This window comes from Quercus lobata, chromosome 4 (genome assembly GCF_001633185.2).
Source record: "Quercus lobata isolate SW786 chromosome 4, ValleyOak3.0 Primary Assembly, whole genome shotgun sequence".
Lineage (NCBI taxonomy): Eukaryota > Viridiplantae > Streptophyta > Magnoliopsida > Fagales > Fagaceae > Quercus > Quercus lobata.
The window spans coordinates 40,898,478-40,920,270 of record NC_044907.1 but is presented as its reverse complement, the minus strand read 5'-3'; the positions used below and the strand labels follow the sequence as shown (position 1 = coordinate 40,920,270).

The 21,793-nt window shown below is 32.6% G+C and overlaps 1 protein-coding gene across 1 annotated transcript; it reads right to left on the bottom strand.

Annotated features, from left to right (window-relative positions):
- Positions 1-3,547: 3,547 nt before the first annotated feature.
- Positions 3,548-12,401, bottom strand: LOC115987173 (DEAD-box ATP-dependent RNA helicase 5). The gene is made up of 7 exons (XM_031110671.1): positions 12,183-12,401; positions 9,098-9,736; positions 8,584-8,672; positions 8,121-8,220; positions 6,990-7,244; positions 5,560-5,732; positions 3,548-4,174 (listed from the first exon to the last, which is right to left on the bottom strand). Exons 1-7 carry the CDS (start codon positions 12,330-12,332, stop codon positions 3,913-3,915), a joined length of 1,668 nt encoding a protein of 555 aa, XP_030966531.1. The 5' UTR covers positions 12,333-12,401; the 3' UTR covers positions 3,548-3,912.
- Between the last annotated feature and the right edge of the window lie 9,392 nt (positions 12,402-21,793).

The window sequence follows — 21,793 nt, the reverse complement described above, 5'->3', positions numbered from 1 at the left end:
AGTTTAGTTTTATAATTTGATAATAATGATGAGATGCTACTGATTAAGTACACTAATTCCTTTTGACAAAGCTGAGGCAAATAATTTAGTAATTAATATAAGTTAAAGTTAGTCAGTTTTTCATTTTATTTTATTTATTTATTTTTTTTTACAAGATAGAAATTCTATTCTAACTTAATTTAAATGTATCTCCCTCTTGGAAACTTAAACCTCAGCTCTTACTCTCCCACACTCCACAAGTTCTTATAATTGAAAAGTAACCATCGTACCAAGGGTTTGTTGTGGTTAAGATAAGTTAAAGTTACTGGAGGATTATTGTGAAACTACATGCAATGATACAGTCATACCTTTCTTGCTGCTAGTCTATTTCAGGAAGTGAGGGAAAGGCCAAAGGTATCTTAACATTTAAAAGATGAGTAATTCTAGTACTATATAAATTGTGACAATTTTTGCCACAACTATTTCATGTGTCAGACTATGACTAACTGCCAATCACTTTCAAATGGACTTAACACTTTTTCTCCATTATTTGCTACTTAGACTATTGTGGCACAAATTGTGTCATTTTATGTAGTCTTAGCATTTTTCTTTAAAGAGAGCCATGATTTTCAAATTTCATTTACTGTAGTCTGTAGGTCACTGCCAAAATATTTCACATAGCTTTTGTTTTCCTATCTTCTTTTTTAAGTTTTGTGATCCGTACACTTACATTTTAAACTGCAAAACTATAAGGATACAAATTTTTTTTGGGCATGTGAAAGTTACTAAATTATTACATATTGCTGGAGCATTGCTCCTACAGACAGAACCAGGATTTTTTTTTGGTGTTTTTTTGGGGGGGGGGGGGGGGGTGTGAAGGAATAAACGAAAAAAAATAGTACGGACCAAACCTAACATAAACTCAATCAATTTCATTGCATTAATTAACATCATAATTTTATTTGCGGACGCAATCCTAGATTACGATGTAATGAGCTAATAACAATTTTATCATGGGTGATTTTTCAGAAGTTTTTTTTTTTTTAAATGATTTTTAGAAATTGGGACCTCAACACTAGGTGTTGCCAGCACTTCATCATCAATATCAAAATTGCAGTTTACTTTTCTATCATCTTAAAAGAAAATGGTAACAATTAATTATAAGGAATGAATGCTACGCCTACCTACCATTCAAATAATATTTTGACAAATTTCTCACATTTCTTAAAAAGTAACACTATCATACAAATATCACTGCATGCATACTCTTAGTACAATGGTCAAAGGGAGGGAGGGTTAGAGCCGGGGTTCAAGTCTCTAGGAGGGAGTTTTACACACATATATACTTAGATTAAACTAAAATAAAATTTTTATCTTGTATGAAAAAAAAAAAAACACACTATCATACAATTTATTAAAGCAAACTCAGTAAATTTTCTTTTTAATTTTAAAAAAGTGACATTATAATTAGTTATTAGTTATTATAGCAAACTCAACATAAAACTTAAAAAAAGTACTTCTAAAAAGAAAAGTAACATTAAAGTTTAAACACTCGCACTATGAACTGAGAATCACATGGCAAGTTGTGATTAATGAAACGTAAAATAGAACACAAAAAATGGTACAATTTTATAATTTTTATTAATATTAATCACTTCACAGTTCATATATATATATATATATATATATTTTTTTTTATATAGATATAAGATAAAAATTTTACTTTAACTTAATCTAAATGTATGTTTGTGTGAAGCCCCTCTTAGAGACTTGAACCCTGGCCATTACCCCTACACCTTACAAGCACTTATACTTGTAAAGTAACCATCGCACCAAGAGTGTGCGGTGGTACTTCACAGTTCACATCAAACAATAACACTTATCACATTATTACTAAATATAGAAAGAGCATAGTGTAGACAGCAGTGACATTAACGAAAAAAAAAAGTTATCATTCTCAAAAAAAACACATAATCATAGCCATACCTCTTAGCTAATTAAATTAAGGTGGAGACGGGAGAGTGTGGAGATGCCAACAAAACAAAACTAACCCAAGCCACTGGCTGCGATTGAGTGAAGGAAAAATAAGAGTAAGAGAGCGAGATTAACCTAGAGATTTCTAAATGGGTAAAAATTGGGGATTTATGATTTGGGTTTTCTGATTTCAGGCTTAAGATTGTTTTGTTTATATTTTTTATTATTATTTAGAATGGAATTTGGGTTTGTCTAAAGGTTGTTCTAGTTATTCTTGGGATAATTGGGTATGTTTAGATTGGATTTGTGCCTTATTTTGTTGTTAATATTAGTTTGTCTACAGGTTATTCATGTTATTTTTGGGCGAATGGGTTCCTTTAGACCAAATTTGTGCCTTTATTTTGTTGTTATTGTCCAGTGGTTACTATAATTATTCTTGAGGCAACCAGGCAAAAGGGATGGAGCATTTTTTTTTTTTTTGGGATCTCATGCCCCAATTTATAAGTTTCTTCTAGAGGAGAGGGCCAAGATTACATATTTTTGGGACATTGTAAATTTTCTTAGTGTATATATACTAGGCAATATTTTTTCAATTTTTTTTTTTTTTTGGGTGGGGGTGGGGGTTGGGGGGGGCGGCCTAACCTAGGTCCGCCTTTGATTGCTCCATCTTCTCACATGATTGGTGGACCCCATGATGAGACCCACATGTAAGGCCCACACCTATGTGAGAGGAGGGAGTATTACTCCCAAACTATCTAATTATTTTCTATTACAATCACTTATTACCTAAAAAGTTACATAAAAAAATTATGAAATATATCCCTAACACTCAATTTTGTGAAAATTATGATCCTCACGGCTATCCACTTGATATCTTGTATTTTTTTAATAATATATTTGTTAAATGCAAAAAAAAGAAAAAAAAATACTAATAATTTTGTTAAATTGAAAAAAAAAAATTTAAAGAGAAGGCAAGACAACAAAGAAATGATCCAGTCCATTACTTTATAAGGTATCATAAGCGTCCATTCCTTTATAAGTTATGTCCAGCAGTTTGTCAAAATCATAAGAATCAATATAGGCACTCAGACAACACAAACTTGTCTCTAATACCTACAAAAGTTTAGTACCACAAAAAAATGCACAACTTCTGCCACAAAAACTATTAATATGGCTGACTATAATTGGTGGGAAAAAAAAAAAAAGTAATAGATCCTTGCAAATCTGACAAGCAATCAGTCATAATCTACCAGATAGAAGCGAAGAACTCAAAAAACTATCATCATCTTGTACAAGAATATGTAAAAAATCTATAGTTAATTGCTTCCAAAATAAGGATCAAGAATACACAGAAGTAGGATCTTATGCAGCTTTAGGTGACCATGTTCAGATTTTGAAAGATAGTTTGATTTGGTTCTTATGGCATAGTCGCATTAATTGCTGTTTGTATTTTCTCCTACTTTTAAGTTACAGCGCATTCAAATTCTTTTTTACCTATTATACGTTTGGAATTGTTAATATTCTTGTCAAAGTCAGATTTGAGAAAAGCACTATTAATGTCTCAACTTGAAGAATAGAATCGGGAGAAATGACATTTTGGGCATAAGAGAATATACATTGCTTCATGATTATCCTCAAAGACCAAAACTTTGTGACATTATCCTTTGGTAATCAACAAAACCAAGGCTCTTCAATACACTGATAATTGAGATTTGAGAGATTGCTAATTTCCTATACCATCTATCAAGACTCAAAATTGACCTCTGCCTTAGTTCAAAATCATATGAGAACATGACACTCTAATACTCTCATCAACTGCTGCAAAAGTAGTCAGGCAGACACTAAATGAACAGACAAAGCAATTTTATGCTTGTGGTAAAGATAACGTGGGACCTTGAAAGAATGACTCAGTGATAAAAGCATATCCAACTTTCATTGTTGCCACGTGGATGATGTAAGCTACAAGTATCTTAAAGCTTCAGGCACTGCCTGCCCACATTGTTCAAGGATTTCAATCAATGGTCCAGCAAGCGCAGAGTTTTCTTTAGTTACAAAGCTGTGCAACGTGCCATTGACGGTGTGGCGGGCCATCTTCGTAAGAACATGCACATAACTCTCTATTGGTAGTTCAAAACTTGGTATTATTACAATCTCATACTCCTCTAAATTAGCAGTACTTATCTGATCAACATTGATCATAGAGACTGGAGGTTTCTTTTTGCTGTCAAAATCAAGAGTACACAATTAAGACATTATTTATATGTGCAGAATAGTTCTAAGCATCAGATTTTGTAACTGAAAGAATAGATAACTGTAATTAAACTTCTACAGCTGAAAAATTTTGTTTGGAGTATAGGTATATTTGAATGTAACATGGAAAGCTCCATTCTCTATTACAATTTAAGGTGAGGATCTGAAGAATCCTGGGATGCAACCTACCGTAGAAGTGGTATGAGGCCTGAAGTTAAAACATCCTTCTCTAAAATGACACATTCATCTCTTTAATTCTTACTAGTAGAATATTCCATTTGCTGAAAACCTTTCTTTAGTATACAAAACCCCACTTCCACACCCTTGTTCCTCTCAACACCATTGACCCTTCAAGTCTACCACCCTAAAACCTTTTTGAAAAGAAGTAGATTATTTGTGGCACATTAAGTTCAAGACCCAAAACTTAGTTCTTTTTTTGCCTCAGAAAAATAAAAATCCAAACCCCACAACTGCTCACTTGCAGCCTTTTAGCCAACCATTTTTTAACAAGTCATGGTAAATAGCAGTATTCCACTTATCAGTGTTGTCCTAAATAAGATATTTGAATTTGGGGGGATATTACATAAAAATGGCTGAGATAATACACATTCCCAAGTTTTTAATTTTGTCAATTAAAGTCCCAAACTATGAAATCACTTCAGTTTGAAGCTTCCATCCATCTCCATTATTTTGGGCAATAACAAATTACTGAAAAGCATGAAGCCATTGATAAAATTCTGTGTTTCACCTATGGTATGTTCATAAATCAATTTGGCAGCCATTGAACACAGAGGGTTTAGAGAAAGATCTGATAAGAAAGAGAGAGTTTTGCTTAGAGTAAGAAAGTGAATGAATCTTCTATAACAAAAAAAAAAAAACTAGTTACCTAGGTGAAGGTATTCAGTATTTTTCTGCTCTGTTATTGCTCAGAATAGCATAGATGAATGGAGGCTTCAAATTGAAATGGTTTCATAAGTTTGGGACATTATTTGAAAAAATTAACTACCTCAAACCTAAATCTGAAACAGTGCATAAATTCTAGGTCAGTTTTTGTAATTTCCCTTTAAATTTTCCAATACATTCACTATAAAAATTTCTACCTTTTATCTACAAGCCTTACAGTTTACAACATGTAACCAAAATAAGACGAAAAGATCAAAAAATTATTATGAAGATTGATAAGGCTTGACTTAAGCAAATTTCTCTAACCAAACTAAGATGCATGAACAAATCACAGGAGCATTTCAAAACAAGAATTTATATTTTCAACAGGCAAATACGAGCAGGGTTTACTTATCAAAAATTATAATAATAATAAGAAGAAGAAGAAGAAGAAGAACAGGATTTTCCGTTCACCTGTTTTCAAAATTTGATATGGTACATGATGGACCAGTTGATATGGAATAATCCTTGACTTTGAGAGCAGTGACTAACTCACGGAGCTTGCTACCTTTATCACATATATATAGCACCTTCAAAGGCTGAGAGTAGAGTTTATTGCAATAAGCTTCGTCCAGAATTCGGATGCACTGCAAAAATCAATGATTGTAAGAAGATGCCATTTCAAGGAACCATTGTCCTATTGCCCAACAGAATGTAAGATGGAATAAAATGCTATTTCTCCATGAAACAAATTTAAAATGTTTGCTGATTTATTTTTGGCTAAAATACACTTTACACCACACCCTCTAAGTTTGGGTCTACTTCTAAATTGGTTCCTCAACCTTCAAAACTTACAATCTCACCTATTACAATGATGTCAATTTTCTGACCAAACAATGTTTGATATTCGCTCATATTATAATGCATTAAGAGGTTCCTCTTAGGTTATTTTCCCTTGGAAAGGTATATGGGGGGTCATGGTATCCAGACAGGTTTCATTCTTTGTTTGAACTGCAGCTTGGGGGAAGATACTCACTAGTAATAAGTTGAGGAGAAGCGTTTTCCCTATTGTAGATTGGTGTTGTATGTGTAGGTGTAGTGGAGAGACCAGGGATCATTTAATGATCCACCACAAGAAGGCATATTAGTTGTGGCATTTTGTCCTCAAATCTTTTAGTATTTCTTGGGTTTTACCAAGGTGATATATCTTATTTTTGGATGGAAGAATTGGTTGGGGAACACTTGACATTTGGAATTTGACTCCGTTGTGTTTGATGTGGTTTATTTGGAAGAAGCACCATAATAATACTTTTGAGGATGTGGAGAGCTCAGAAAATCAGTCTTGCCTCCTTTGTTAGCACCTTGTTTGATTGGTCTTGGGTTTGGGGACTCACAACTAGCGAATCTCTCCTGATGTTTGTTGATTCACTTTTTTCTTGTATATATTTTTCATTTTTTTTTTTTTTTTTGGTAATCTTTGACTGCTTTATGTTTTCTTGCATAAAGTAGTCCTTTAATAATACTTTTTCTTACCTAAAGAAAAATGACGTTTTAGGATGAGTTAATGAAAAGAGGTAATAGTTGATGGTGTAAACTGCAAGTTTTGAAAGTGAAGGGACCAATCAAGAAGTGACCCCAAACTTCAGGGTGTAAAGTGCATTTTAGACTTTGCTTAGCTCAACCACAACTAATCAAGACAACTTTTATTATATAGTATCTGATATGACATAATAGAATATATAAGTAAAACAAGCATTATGAGAATAAGGAGAAATGTCTCATTCTAATTCCATCTAGCGAAAGCAAACAATGAAGTCCCTTGAAAAGGAGATTTTCTTTCAGGAACTTTTATCTGTGCAATATAAGAATTCTTGCAGATTATACTGATGGAAACACAAACATACCTTTGATAGTTTTTCTTCTTCCGAGGCGCATACATTCACAGACTGGATAATGCATGAACTTAGACTGGTAATGGCATCATTAAGAGATAATCTGAAAGCTGATCCCAACAGAAGATTTTGAACCAATGGAACAGAGGTATGGCTAAAACAATCATCAAAAACCACAGTAAGGGGATTTCCCAATATAGATTTCCTAATTGATTTTATCATATCAGAAAAACCTCCATTTGAAAGAGGTTTGAGCCCATCAACAACCTGTACAATCATCACAACATTAAATTAGAAATTGAAGACCAAGCTTGAAGTAGCATTCCCATTATAATCAAGGGCTTTATTATAGTAACAGAAGACATTATTTTGCCAACTATTTAAGAACAATTCATATATCATACAGCAATCATTCAAAGGCTCATCAACTAAAAAAAAAAGGCAGAAAAATGGATGGGGTATGTATAAAACATAAAATGGAAACAAAGATACAAAGAATCTTGAAAAGATCCTGGATAGCATGAGGATCATCAAAACATACACAGGAACACACTCAGTTATATTGGAAACCACATCACTGACTTAATCAATTTCAGTCACACAAGCACTAGAGAAGGAATCTTTCATTCTAAAAGAGTTGTATGACCCAAAACCTTCACTTGTTTCTGTGTATAATCATATTCCTAATTCATCAAGACTAAAAAAATTTCAATCCTGACATTTGAGGTGACTTTAGTTCATGGAGTTGTGGATACATTTATAGAATTAGAAAAACTGTGAATTTGGACAAGTATCAATGAAGCATGGTAAACAGAACTGGAATAAATTACTGGATGAGTTGCTTGTAGAAGTATCTGCGCAGATGGTCACAAGCAAACATGGTTAACATTTGCATGTCACCCATCCAAAACATTAAATTCCACATAAGAAATGCCATAGACAAGCTTTTCAGATGAATCTGTAATAATAAAGATACTTCAATATTATAACTAAGCCTAAATTACCATTTTGATTTATTATACAAGGGACAAGCTGGTAACTAAAAAACAGTAAAATAATCATCACAGGTGAAAACACATACAAGGGGAGTAAAAAAGGAAACTTATTTTCATATCTACTACATATTCAACAAAAAAAAATTACCAACAAGGAGACACCAGATATATCAATGGCCTTAGATGTAACAAGCTCCAGTAGCCTCTCAGGTGTAGACACAAGGAACTCAGGCTCACAGCTCTTTAAACTGTCAAATACAAAATAAACTTTTAATGAAAAGGAAGAGAAAAACTTACAGTTTTTAAACAAGAAGACTGTTACAGCAGTGCACATTGGGTGTGTAACAGTGGCATAAAATTAAAAACTATGTACATACATACATACATAAATAAACAAGTACACCCATGCAGTTAGGCACAAGTGCATGCCTAAATGGTGCACGCATACAAACACAGCTTATGTTTGATTAAAAGAACATCCACTTGCAATAGAAAGTGGGTTGTGATTATGCGAACATGCAAAATATTACCAAATGCAAGCATAAGCTACCTTTTAATGATCTCATCACCACTTTACATTATAAAAACACAGATGCCAATTCCATACTTACCCTTGAATCTGGTGATCCAAGGATGCACCTGGATGTATACTCACAGTATGTATTCCAAGAGCCTTCAAAGGCTTGCAGATTGAGCGAACCTGCACATAATATTGGAAGACAAAGAATATATCACCAAAAAATAAATAATGGCTTCATACGCTACATACCCCACAGGCAAATGCAAATTAGTTTCCTTATTATTCCATATAAATGAGATAAGATCATTTGAATTTTGTAGCTTTTAGAGCTTATCAAAATTTTCCTGCAGATGGAGAGTATTATTAAGGCAGAAAGACAAAGGCAAAACACCCTTTCATTTAAGCATTTACAATGTCTATAAGACTAACAAATGATAGAATTTCCAAGCACCCCCAAATTAAGGTATTGACTAGAGAGTTAAAGAAAATATTTATGACTCAAACCAAAAAAGTCCATTGGGCAGTAAGAGAAGAGGATAACAGTTAAGGTTGAGAATAGTAAAGAATATATATATATATATATATATATATATATATTCACAAACCTTAGCAGCTTTCTCCTGGGATGGTACAAGGAATAAGAGAAAGGGACTGGCAAAAGATTGACCTTCTTTCTCCTTTCTTGCAATCGTGTCAGCAGCAATGGAAACAATCCAAGCAATTTGCTCTATGGAAGAACAAGCTCCACTTGTCTCCAAAACATCCTTCCCAGCTGAATAACATTTCCAGAACTCAACTCCCCAATCATTAACAAATAGAGGCTTTTCCTCTTCACTAATGTAGGTACCATCATGCCGCAATGCATTTTCTATTGAATTCAAGCACATAAAAAGAAACTTTGATGGAGTTGAGTTTTCAAAGGCCCACCTATCTTGACCATGTTTACCTTCCTTCTCAATCACTTGAACCTTTTCTTCCGGGTCAACAAGACATTTCTGTCCCATATCATTAACAGAAATCACTAAACCTTCTTCATCATCCATGAAATCCACAACCTTCACATTCTCATTTTCTAGATTGCTAGGTTGCTTTTCGTTCCCCAGTGCAACACCCTTCCCTTTAACAAAATCCTCCTCATCCTCTTGGGAAGGAATTTTGTTCTTGCGTCCCTTTCTTTTAAAATTCTTTTTATCATGCCTGTTGTTGAAAGGATCCTCAGGAGTAGGAAGGGTAAAGCACATCCCCTGTAATGTCAGGATAGTAATGTCAACACAGAGTCATCATATATGATAATTGACTTGGGAAATGAACAAAATAATCACAAAGACTTGCATAAATTAATATTAGCCATATCAGATCATAAGACAAAATAAAGAGCACATTTTCTTAATTTTCCACAGCTTCAGTGAATCTAATGTGCAAAGATCTAAATCACATAATTGCAAGAATTTTATGGACAATATGAAATTGGAAATTTTCACAAAGACCAAAGATGCCTGTGTAATCCAAAGCAACAAATTCCATTAGAGAACAAGTGTAACCAAAAATTTTATTTTCAGCTATCACTAGTACTTAATTCCAAATAAATATGTATTTTCAGGCAATTCCTTGATTCACACATCATTCACCTTAATATAAAAATATATATATTTATTTATTGGAAACCAGATAAACATAAAACACAGCATCTCTTTTGTAAAAATTCTCATTTCATATAACTCAAAATCAGAGAAAAACTACCATCTTTTTGGTAGCTAGATAAACTAACTTGTTTTAGATGAAAAGTTTCTTATTGTTGTTATTAAACTCTGAAAAAACCACAGCCAACTAGGCCATACGGTTGTCTGTTTTGGGACCCTAAATCAGTGTTGGTAAAAGCGAGGGGCGCACTTAAGCGCAAGCCTGATTGAAGTGAAGTGCACATTTTTATAAAAATTTAAAAATAATTATTAATGAGAAATGCAACAATCAAATTATCATATAAATTGAAATAAAATTTTTTATATAATTCATGTAACATTTAGAGCCCTACTTTTGCAATTTTAACACAAAAATTGCAAGTCAAGTTATTTTATTTTATTTTTGGATCAACTAGATATGAGTACTTCCTTGTAATATCCTTTCTTAAATCTCCAATATCCATAATTCCCTATGACTAATTAGTAATATTAGTTAATAATTTAATCACTTAATGACTATAAGTCTATAAGAATTAGTTTGCTATGTTCAACATCAACCACTAAAGTAACTAAACCATTACCACAAATATATTATATCATACTTTTTTTTTCCATGAATGACCTAAGAATATGAGGACATAGCAATATGGTAATTGGTACCAAGCAGATATCCAAAAGGGTAAAAATTAGAATATGAAGAAGAAGCTGAGTGGGTTACTGTTTCAAGGAGAAGAAATCAAGAAAAAATTAGAAATAAAAATAGAGAAGAACTGGGAGGTTGTGGGTTTCAGGACAAGTTACACTCAAAATAAATAAATAAATATACACACACACATATATATATAAGTTACACTAAAAATATGTCAAATCGATAGTTTATATCAATAATGTCAAGATCCTATAGTTTTTATTTAGTTTTATTTTTAAAAAAATATATATAAAAAAGCGCCAAAAGGTGCACTTTGAGCTTTTTGAAAAAGTGCAAAAAATCGCACCTAAAGCGTGCTTCTTTGAATGAGCCTAGATTAGTGCCTCATTGTTTGATATGGTGCATTTGGCATGATAGGAATGCTAGAAGCTTTGAGGGTTGTGAATGTTCTTTGCTAGAGATTAAATCTTTTTTCTTGCACACTCTCTTTGAGTGGAGTGTGGTCCTTCTTCATTTTTCTTGTTCTTCCCTTCCTGTTTTTCTTGATCATTGTAATTTTGGTTCCTAAGTTGTGGCCCCATAGTACATCCCCAACGTACTCGGTGTGGCACTTTAATTAATAATATTTTTAAAGTTATCTAAAAAAAAAAAAAAAAAAAAAAGAATGAGCCTAGCTTTTGAGGCAAATAGTGCTGGAGCCTTGGGGCTTCGCTATTTGAGCTTAAGCGCGCTTTTACCAACACTGCCCAAAATTGAAACCGTATAGTTCAAAATCTTAATTTACTTTCCATAATATTTTTTCACTAAACCAATCAGAGCATATGTGCTTCCACATACAACCAAATTCTCGTGATAGACGCAGCCATATATCATAGAAACAAAGGCATTGTCCAAGTGCCATTAGCAAAGCCATAATGTAACTAAATTACATACAAAAAACCAACTAAGAATCTTTAAAAGAACCCCAAAAAAAAAAAGTTCTCGAGTTTCATTACTCATTAGTCTTCTATTTCCATTTAATATATCTATTTAATGAATCATTGCTTCCTAACCCATTTGAATAAAATTCATTTAAAAAAAAAAAAACTTCAAAATCAAAGACCAATTTTTTCAATTATTTTTCTTTTCCAGGATCCCTCATCTTCCAAACAGAGCATATTAATGAAAACATGCTGCAAAACCCAATGCCCATAATAGAAAATCATCTAAAAATACCAATCTTCAAACAACAAGACCAAGTTCAATCAAGTTTCCATCTTTTTCCAACATATTTCTCAGCAACCAAACAGACCCACATAACCAAAAACCCCAAACTCCAGAACCCAGTTACCAAAACACAACAAGAAGCGAAAAAGAAGGTACCTCACACATGCGGCGTTTGCCTGACTTGCGGCGCTTCTTGGAGGCGATGATGGCAGCGACCCGAGAAGAGACCTTAGCCGAAGAGTCCCTCTCCTTCTTCCTGTTGGCTTTGTTTCTCTTCCTCCTCAATGCATCGTCACCTTTCGCCATTGCACAGAGAGAGAGAGAGAAAGAGAGAGAGTCACAGAGGTCGGCTAAAAGAACTGGGATTTCGCAAACCTTTTTGTAGGTCAGTGGCATGATCGATATTTACGTGACAAGTGTAAGGCTCAAAGAGTCATTTCGATAACCTTTGGAAATCTTGGAATGAAACCTTGGGCCCCTCTCATTGTATTTGAAGTTTTTGCTTTGGGCCCAACATTTTTTGAACTCATTTTAAAGTTATTTGGGCTGACAACATGAGTGTGGGGCCCAATAGTTTGTGGGCCAGGTCCATTCATTCGTTGGAGTCCAAAGGCCCAAGTCGAGGAAGGTTATGATCCAGGCTCGATAATACAAGTACAAAATAGCCTTGGAATACGGCTGAAGACGATTCGGTCCTCAGCATGTCCAAGGTCTCATCAGAAAAGAAGAGCAAAAACGGTACAGGACCATCTTGGAAGAAAATCTAAAATATCTAGGTCAATAGAGAAGGATGCACTGGAAAGTATAACGACCAGAGAAAACTGCTCTTACTACCATTCAATACTCTGCACTTGACAGAGCCATACTCTTCAACTTTTACAACCACCCCCAACCACTCTGGGTATGGGCTGATGGGACAAGTATCAGTCTGGGAAAAGTCGATCATACACGTGGACGAAGGATAAGAAACACATGCGAGTATAAAAGGAAAATGAAGGAATCCAGAAAAGGGGCTGGGAAAAATTGCCAAAAACCAGAGCCTCCCAGCCCGCCTCCAGGAGAAAGACTCCTAGGACAAAAACGACTTAACCATGTATGAACACTACGAAAAACCCACCGTCTGGTGACCAAGGTCTAGCCTTTCAAACCCACGCTCTACAAATAATATTGTTTGGGCCTTTTTACGTATGAACCCAACACTGTTACGAGTTGTTACGAATCGTGTCCTTACAATGAGTATAATTAATGTTTTTTTTTTTTAATGGCTATTATTAATTTTTTGTATAGGTGAAAATTGAATCTCAGATCTCTTATTTGACGATAATTAATAATTTATTTTACCAATTGAGTTAATTGAAACCCACAAAGTAGGAAAGTTAAGGATGAGGAACTAGCAAAGATCTAGTTAAATTAACACATGCACTTGATCGAGTTCGAATTTAAGTCACATAAAGTGACCTTTTGATATTATGCCACATAAGTTTTTGAGATTTCATAATTTTACATATCATTTTTTTAATATACATTTTTTCTTATTGAATTTAAATTCTACGTTATATTTAATAATAAATTTATTTTATAAATTTGAATGTATGGTATTTTTAAGTTAATAAGAAATGATTTTATAAATTTAAATATATGGTATTTTGGGCTAATAAGAAATGATTATGTGGGGGTTAGAAATTATTAAAAGGAATCTGAAAACCTTTAAGGGAAATTCCTAGTTAAAGGACTGATTAGCACAATTTATTTATCTAATGAATAAGGTGAAAACTCCACAATGGGAAGCTCAAAAAACTAATTTATGGAAGCAGGGTTGTATTAATATTACTAGCAACAACCATTACACTCATTTCTCGTTGTACTGGGACTCAAAGATAAAGGAATATCTCATCTCCTATTTTTGTTCTCTCTTACTTGGTCTCTTTTTTTCTCATGGCCCCCTTCTTTGTTGTCATCCCCTCCTTTTTTATAAGCCTTCTCCTTTCCTTATCCCTCCAGCTGGCTTACCTCTAGCTGGATCTTTTTGGAATATTTTCCCTTTTTTATTGGTTTCCCCTCCATTCTTATCTTGAAACAGGACTTTTGAGGGGTGTTTGTATTGTTCAAGTTGTCCTATATATATTTAATGTGGTAGAAATTAGGTGGAGAACTTCTCATTAATGCGCAGGCTCTGTGATCCTTATCCTCTTAGGAGGTTTCTCAAGGTATACATAGTGAGAATGATACCTCGATTTAAGAAAATAAAATTGGTTCTTCGGGATCACTCATTTGTATTCTCCAAGGTTACTCGTGTTTATTACCTTGAATGAGAGTTTTAATGTCGGTGCCATATCTAGAACTCCTTGGAAATTATCTTGGGGGAGGGGGGACACTTCCCTTTGTGATTCATAGAGATGGTCTAGCCCGTCCTTTCTAATATGAGCTTTCAAGTCCTTTGGGCCTCAGCCCAAAATTGAATTCACTCCCCACACATGTATTTTGGAATGAATTTTACTTTGTGGTTTTGAGTCAATAGGAAATGATTTTATAAATTTTAAAAGAAAATACTCTTTTAAGAAATGCAACTTATTGTTTGTAAAATTCATATAATCTCATTGAAATAAACTAATAAAATAATATCAACAAAATGGAGGAGAGACCCATCGTTTTTCTTAAAGGGGCAAATCATAAATTAACAAAAGTTTACTTCTTTTCCTTGGAGAGGATGTCATTGACCCCCCTAGATTCCCATCATATAGTGTAGGTAACAAAAACACTATATCCACGTATAATTATTTTAAAAAATATAAACGGAATTAAGCTCAAAGCATGATTTAATAGAAATAGAAATAGATTCATTCAAATACACTAAAAACATCCCAAAATACAAAGCCACGAGCTCTAGCTTCTAAGTTCTAAAAGAGAGACACGTGTGATGGCCTGGGCGATCCTTTTTGAAACCATCCGTTAGATACATGATACTTAAATGTAATAATAAAAAATAAAAATAAAAGTAAATTTTAACGCCCAATTAAACAGTATGGGCAACTTACATTTATTAAATAACTTAGGTAGACTTATGAGAAACCTTGAAACCAAAGTAAAATTTTGTTGAGTAATGTTTGTGGCTCGCTAGGGTCATGAATTATATTTTTAATTATTTACTATTTTGTGACTCCAAGGGCAAAGGAAAGAGTTGAAAGGGGCAAATAATTTTAAGTTAAAAATATAATGTCAATGCCAGTTCATCTTGTCAATATAATTTTATTTTTAAAAAAAATATTTTGATTTAAAGAAAATATCCACTTTATAATAGAGACTTTTAGGAAGACTTGATACTACACACATACAAACTAGTATGTCTAATCTATGGCTTCAGCTTTTTGGTAATCGTTCTCTGTCAACAAGATAAACAACTCTTTCTCAAAAAAAAAAAAAAAAAGAAAAAAAGAAGTTAAACACCAATTAATTTTTGGTTCAAGTATAAATTGAACCCTAAATACTTTATTCGATGTCAAATGACTTTATTAGTTGAGTTAAATAGAACTCACACACATCAAAAAAAAAAAAAATAGAACTCACGTAGTAGAAAAGTTAAGGGTGAGCAAAGAGCAAAGATCCAGTAAAAAATTAACCCACATGCTTGATCGAGTTTGATCTAAAGTTTCAATTGTTGACCTTTTGATATTATGTTACATAAACTTTTGAGACCTCACAATTTTACATGTCATTTTTTTAATATATATATTTAATTGAATTTAGACATCATATTTTCTCTAAATTGAAGAATATATAGTTTTATATATACAAACACAATCATAATAAATGCCTAATGATAGAATATTTAGTTTTATATACACACAATCATAATTTAATACTTACTAATCAAATTTCATATTTAGTGAAAGAAATAAAAGAGGAAAATATCATATCATATTTTGCTCGGATTACCAACAAATATATATATATATATATATATATAATTGAAACTAAATAAAATTTGGCTAAGTTATGACTGTAACTAGCGGTCATGCATTATATTTTGAGTTATTTACCATTCTGTGACTCTAAGGGCAAAGGAAAGAGTTGAAAGGGTTGAAATTATTTTAAATTAAAAATGAAATTTGATAAATGAACAGTTTTATTTAATAAAAAAATTATTTTAAAAAAGAGCTATTTTGGAATAATGACTTTTGGATTTCTTGAATCCAAACAAATATAATTAAGCCATGTTTGTTATTGGTTAGGGATCATGAATTTTAATTTTTAATTATTTACAAGCTTGTGACTTCAAGAGCAATGGAAGGGAAGGTAAACGGGGCAATGACACCCTCTCCAAGGAAAGAAATAAACCTCCTTGTTACAACCCACAAATGTGTAGAATATATTATTATAAATGATAGTCAGAAAATACTAGAAAATTTGGCATGGAATAGCAAAGATCCAGTTAAACTAACCCACACGCCGGACCAATTTTGACCTAAAGTTTCATTAGTTAACCTTTTGATATTATGTGATATAAGCTTTTGAGAGATCACAATTTTATATGTCATTTTTCTAATATATATTTTTAATTGAATTTAATTCTATTTTATGTTTAATAGGAAACAATTTTATAAATTCTAACATATGCTATTTTATTTCTCAAAAAAAAAAAACATATGCTATTTTGAGTTAATAAAAAAAATGATTAACCCATGGTATTTTGGAATGTATTTTAATATATGTTATTTTGAGTTAATAAGAAATGGTTTTATAAATTTTAAATGAAAATGAAAATACTCTTTTAAGAGATGCAACTAATTGTTTGCGAAATTCATATTCTCTTATTGAAAAAACTAATAAAATAATATTAACAAAATGGAGGAGAGCCACATGGTTTTTATTAAAGAGTGCAAACCATAAATTTACAATAATGACGAGGTTTACTTCTTTTCCTTGGAAAGGGTGCTATTGTCCCCTCCAGATTCCCTTCCTTTGCCCTTGGAGTCATAAGCTTGTAAATAAAAGATAAAAAATAAAATTCATAACCTCTGGCCAATAACTAACATGATTTACCCACATTTGTTCGATTACGAGGAATCCAAAAGTCACCGCGTTAAACTACGTTATAAATTATAGCAGGGAAATGCAAATAATTTGGCATGAAATATGTCAATACTAAGGGCTTGTTTGATTGGAAGAGTGGAATAGTGAGAGAATAGAAAATAAGGAATAGATAGAAAAATATAAGGATAGAAGAGATTTTAGTTTCTCTTATTTATGTTTGGTTGGGAATGAAAAAATAGAAGGATGAAAAAAAATGAGTTTTTATAAATTTACTCATGTGCATGGTTTTTAAATCCGGATCGTTCAATGAACTGAAAAAGAAAAGATTTAAGATTTTTAAGGTCGAACCGAAATTGAACCGTGATGATATCATAATTAATTTAAGCCCATGCCTTAAGCACAAATTAAACTAGCCCATGCCTGGATGCTCAAGCCCATTTGAACAGTCAACTTTCCAATGAAATATAAAAGTGGAAAACAAAAAGATAAAAGACTTAAAAAGAAAAAGCTTAGAAAAGAAGAAGAAGAAGTCTACTCATTAAATAACAACTTAAATACAAAACAAAACCCAAGAAGAAAGTGGTTGGTCAGTTAGTAGATGACAACCAAGCATTACTTCACCATCTCCAGCATCTGCAAAGCAACTCCAGAGTCCAGATACAGAAACAGAAACAGCAAAAGGCAAAAAACGCAGAAAAATGAGAGAGAAAGCATGAGTGAGACAGAGAAGAAGAAGAGAGGCGATGCGATCTAAAGGTCTAACAACATCTCACGGTAGTTTGAAGCATCAACAATGGTGATAAGTATCAAAAATAAAATCCAGATCTGAATCGCAAGAACCGTCAACAGTTTTCAAACCCGGGAGGTTCGACCACGGTTTGCACAGTTCACTGCTTTTCTTGTATAGGCCGGTTCTTGAGAGTTAAAAACCCGTATTGATGAACGGTTTTTCAGTTAATTCGGTCAGACCATAGGTTTGGTCCGTGTTTCACAACCTTGCTCATATGCTCTTGTTGAAAATGATGCCTAATTAAAAAAAAAAAAAGATTAAAAAAAAAAGAAAAGGCAATCACCCAAATTTATTTTAAAAAAAATCATACCAAAAAAAGTATAAAAAAAAAAAAAAAAAAACACCCGCACAACTATATGCTGTATCATGCCTAGGAAGCAAGGAAAAAAAAAAAAAAGCAACCAACAAGTCAATTACACCTTCGAGAGAGAGAGAGAGAGGAAAGCAAGGAAAAAAATAAAAAGCAACCAACAAGTCAATTACACCTCCGAGAGAGAGAGAGAGAGAGAGAGAGAGAGAGAGAGAGAGAGAGAGAGAGAGAGAGAGAGAAGAAGAAGAAGAAGAAGAAGAAGAAGAAGAAGAAGAAGAAGAAGAAGAATAAGAATAAGAATAAGAATAAGAAGCTATTAATAGGACCAACACCTAAAAGTAGGGGTGTCAATGTTTGACCCAACCCGCAAATACAACATGAACATGACATAAGTTTTTGTGTGTTAGGGTTGGGCCTTAGTGAGTTTGGGTCATAAACGGGTTGACCTGAGAGTGACACGATAAGAAACGTGTCATAAGCGGGTCAACTTGCGTGACCCGCAATAAATACATTTGACACGCCAATTTATTTGTGTTAACCTGAAATGACATATTTAACACAACCCGTTTAACTCGTATAACAAATAAATTTTTATTTTATTTTAGATTTATCAAATACCTTTTATATCCAACCTATATTTTAAACTTAAAAAGAAAAGTGAGTAATTATAGAAACTTACGAGTAATATAATTGGAAATTGAAACTTTATACACCTTAATCATGATCAGTCTACTGTTTGCACAAACTCTTTTAATATTAATACTTAGCACTTGGCAAGTTATGTGAATGTTATATTTTTGTTGAACTATGTTATTTTGAATTTGAATTGAAGTGTATGCACTTCTTTTGGAGTGTAAAGAACTTATTTCTATATAGATGTTATATTTTTGTTGAATTATGTTATTTTAAATGTGGGTTGAAGACATGAAATGCATGCATTACTTCTGGGATGTAAAGAACTATTTTCTATAAAGATGTTATATTTAATATTAAGTGGGTTGTGTCACATTTTTGTCAACCCAACACGGCCCATTTATTAAGCGTGTTAAATGGGTCGGGTCATGTCAACCCACTTCATTAACAGGTTGAGTTAGGATTGAAGAGTTATGACATGATTATTAAAAGGGTCAGGTTTGGATTGAGGCATTTAATCGAATATCCCTACCTCAACATGATACATACCCCGACACACTAACTCGAATTGACACCCCTACCTAAAAGGATGAGAGGAGGGTAGTTTAGACATTGATTTCCTTTCCCTTCTATTTTCACCCCAAATTGTAGAGATAGAATTTTGGTGGGCAAAGGGAAAAAACACATAGGCCCTACCAATTTTCCATCATCATCTTCTTTCCAACTAAACACCCATAAAATTAGTTTTCTTTTTCAGTTTTCTTTCATTTATTTTCTATCTTCCCTATTTCGCCCCCAACTAAACGGACCCTAAGATCCTAATTAAAAATGTCAAAACCACATATAATCATAATTTTATATTAAAATATTGCAAAGAAACACTTGGTAAATATGATTTTCTTTTTGGTTCTATTGTATATTTTTCATTTTATATCAAACTTTCGGATTGGAAAAAAAAAAAAAAAACATTTTTCTGAGTTAAAATCACTTTAAAACTATATTTAATTTAAAACTAATTTAGAACTCATTATTCTAAAACTCACCATATAAGGATCAAAGTCTATGAATTTTTCTTTAGAATTCAACTTTCAAGTTCTCTCAAGATATGGGAAATAGCATGTGGAGTCCTGATTTGATTATAATGGCATGGGTTATGCTTACACTTACTGTGGCACAAGCTAATCACCCTTTGCCTTCTAGCCTTCCTTCCCACTCCATTGACATTATGAATTTCTATCCACATCTCCATCCATCTTTTAATGACCCTAAAAGTGTCTTTTCATCTCCTAAACTTAAAGATATTAATGGCGACTACAGGTTTGAAAGAGAATGCATGGAACATTGCACGGAACATTGCAATTCGCTCATGATCAGAACATTGCCATTTCATGTGTTTATTGCTGGTTGTATGTTCCCTTGCATTTATCAAAATGTTGAAAGGGAAGAAGCTACACAGGCCCCCGTAGACCTCGACCTTGAAGTCCTAAGAACAATTAGACCCAGTAAGACTTTATATGTCTAAAACGAAGAATTTCTCTTTCAATCTTTTTTTGTCCATGAATTTGTATGTGTTTAATGACTATTTACTTTTTTTTTTTTTTTTTTTTTTTTGAGAATACTAAGTATTTTAACACGGAGAGAGGAGAAAAGGTCTTAAAGAAACTGACAGTGGTATATATCCAAAAGGATCTAACTTTTGGATACATAGCACATATTTTAAACTTTTTTAATGACTATTTATTTATGTGTCTAAAAGGAAGGATTTGTGATTTTCATTTAATTTTAATTTTATTTACATTTGGGTAGATAAGCTTACAATCAATTCTTTATTTTTAATCATTATTAATATATTCTAAAAGTTATTTTTCCCTATATATTTTTGTGACAAATAATAAAAGTTTATATTCCTTTCACTTAAGTAATTTAGAGAAAATTAAAGTTGAAAATTTATAAGATATTTAAACCAGAATTGTTTGATCCTGCGGGTTTTGTTAATCTCATTTTTTAGCCTCACAGTTATTCTCGAATAATATTTTATGAATTTCAAAATTAATTGAAACGTGCGAGGGAAATTTGGGCCATGGAAAGACAATTACTATAATTTATTTATTTTATAAAATTTCAACCTATGATACCGCTTATGATGATTGTTAAGAATGTCAATTCAGATTAGTGTGTTGTGTTCATGTCGTGTTGAGGTAGAGTATTTAACTAAATGCCTCAACTCGAACCTGACCCACTTGACATGATCCTTCAACCATAACCTAACTTTTTAATGAAATGGGTTGACACAACTCTATCCACTTGATACGCTTAATAAATGGGTTGTGTTGGGTTGACATGAATATGACACAACCCATTTCAACCCGCTTATTATTAAATATAATATTTATATAGAATTAAGTTATTTACATCTCAAACGTAGTGCATACACTTCAAGTCTTGAACCCACGTTCAAAAGAATATAGTTTAACAAATTATAAAAAAGGTTTAGAGATTTAGGGTTTGTAGGGTTTAGAGATCTAGTATTTGTAAAGTTTCAATTTACAATTACATCACTTATAAGTTTTTGTAATTACTCACTTTTCTTTTTAATTTTAAAATATAGGTTGGATGTAAAAGGTATTTGATAAATCTAAAATAAAATGAATATTTATTTGTTATACGAATTAAACAGCGTGTGTTAAATGGGTCATTTCGGGTTGACACAAATAAATTGGCGTGTCAAAGGTGTCTATTATAAGTCACGCGAGTTGACCTGCTTATGACTCATTTTTTATAGTGCCGCTTTCATGTCAAGCCATTTATGACCCAAACTCACTAAGACCCAACCCTATCCCGCAAATACTCATGTCGTGTTCACAGGTCGTGTCAAATATTGACACCTCTAATGATTATGCTTTCTGTTATTAGATCAAGACACCAATTTTTTTTTTTTTTTTTTGAGAATCTATCAAGACACCAATTAATTTTTGGTACAGGTAGAGATTAAAGCCTGGGTCA

Excerpts from the sequence above, each read along its gene's own strand:
- LOC115987173 (XM_031110671.1), bottom strand. The coding sequence starts at position 12,332 with ATGGCGAAAGGTGACGATGCATTGAGGAGGAAGAGAAACAAAGCCAAC. Across the intron at positions 8,221-8,583 it reads TTGGATCACCAGATTCAAGG|TTTAAAGAGCTGTGAGCCTG; the intron begins GTAAGTATGGAA and ends TGTATTTGACAG. Across the intron at positions 5,733-6,989 it reads AAGAAGAAAAACTATCAAAG|TGCATCCGAATTCTGGACGA; the intron begins GTATGTTTGTGT and ends TGATTTTTGCAG.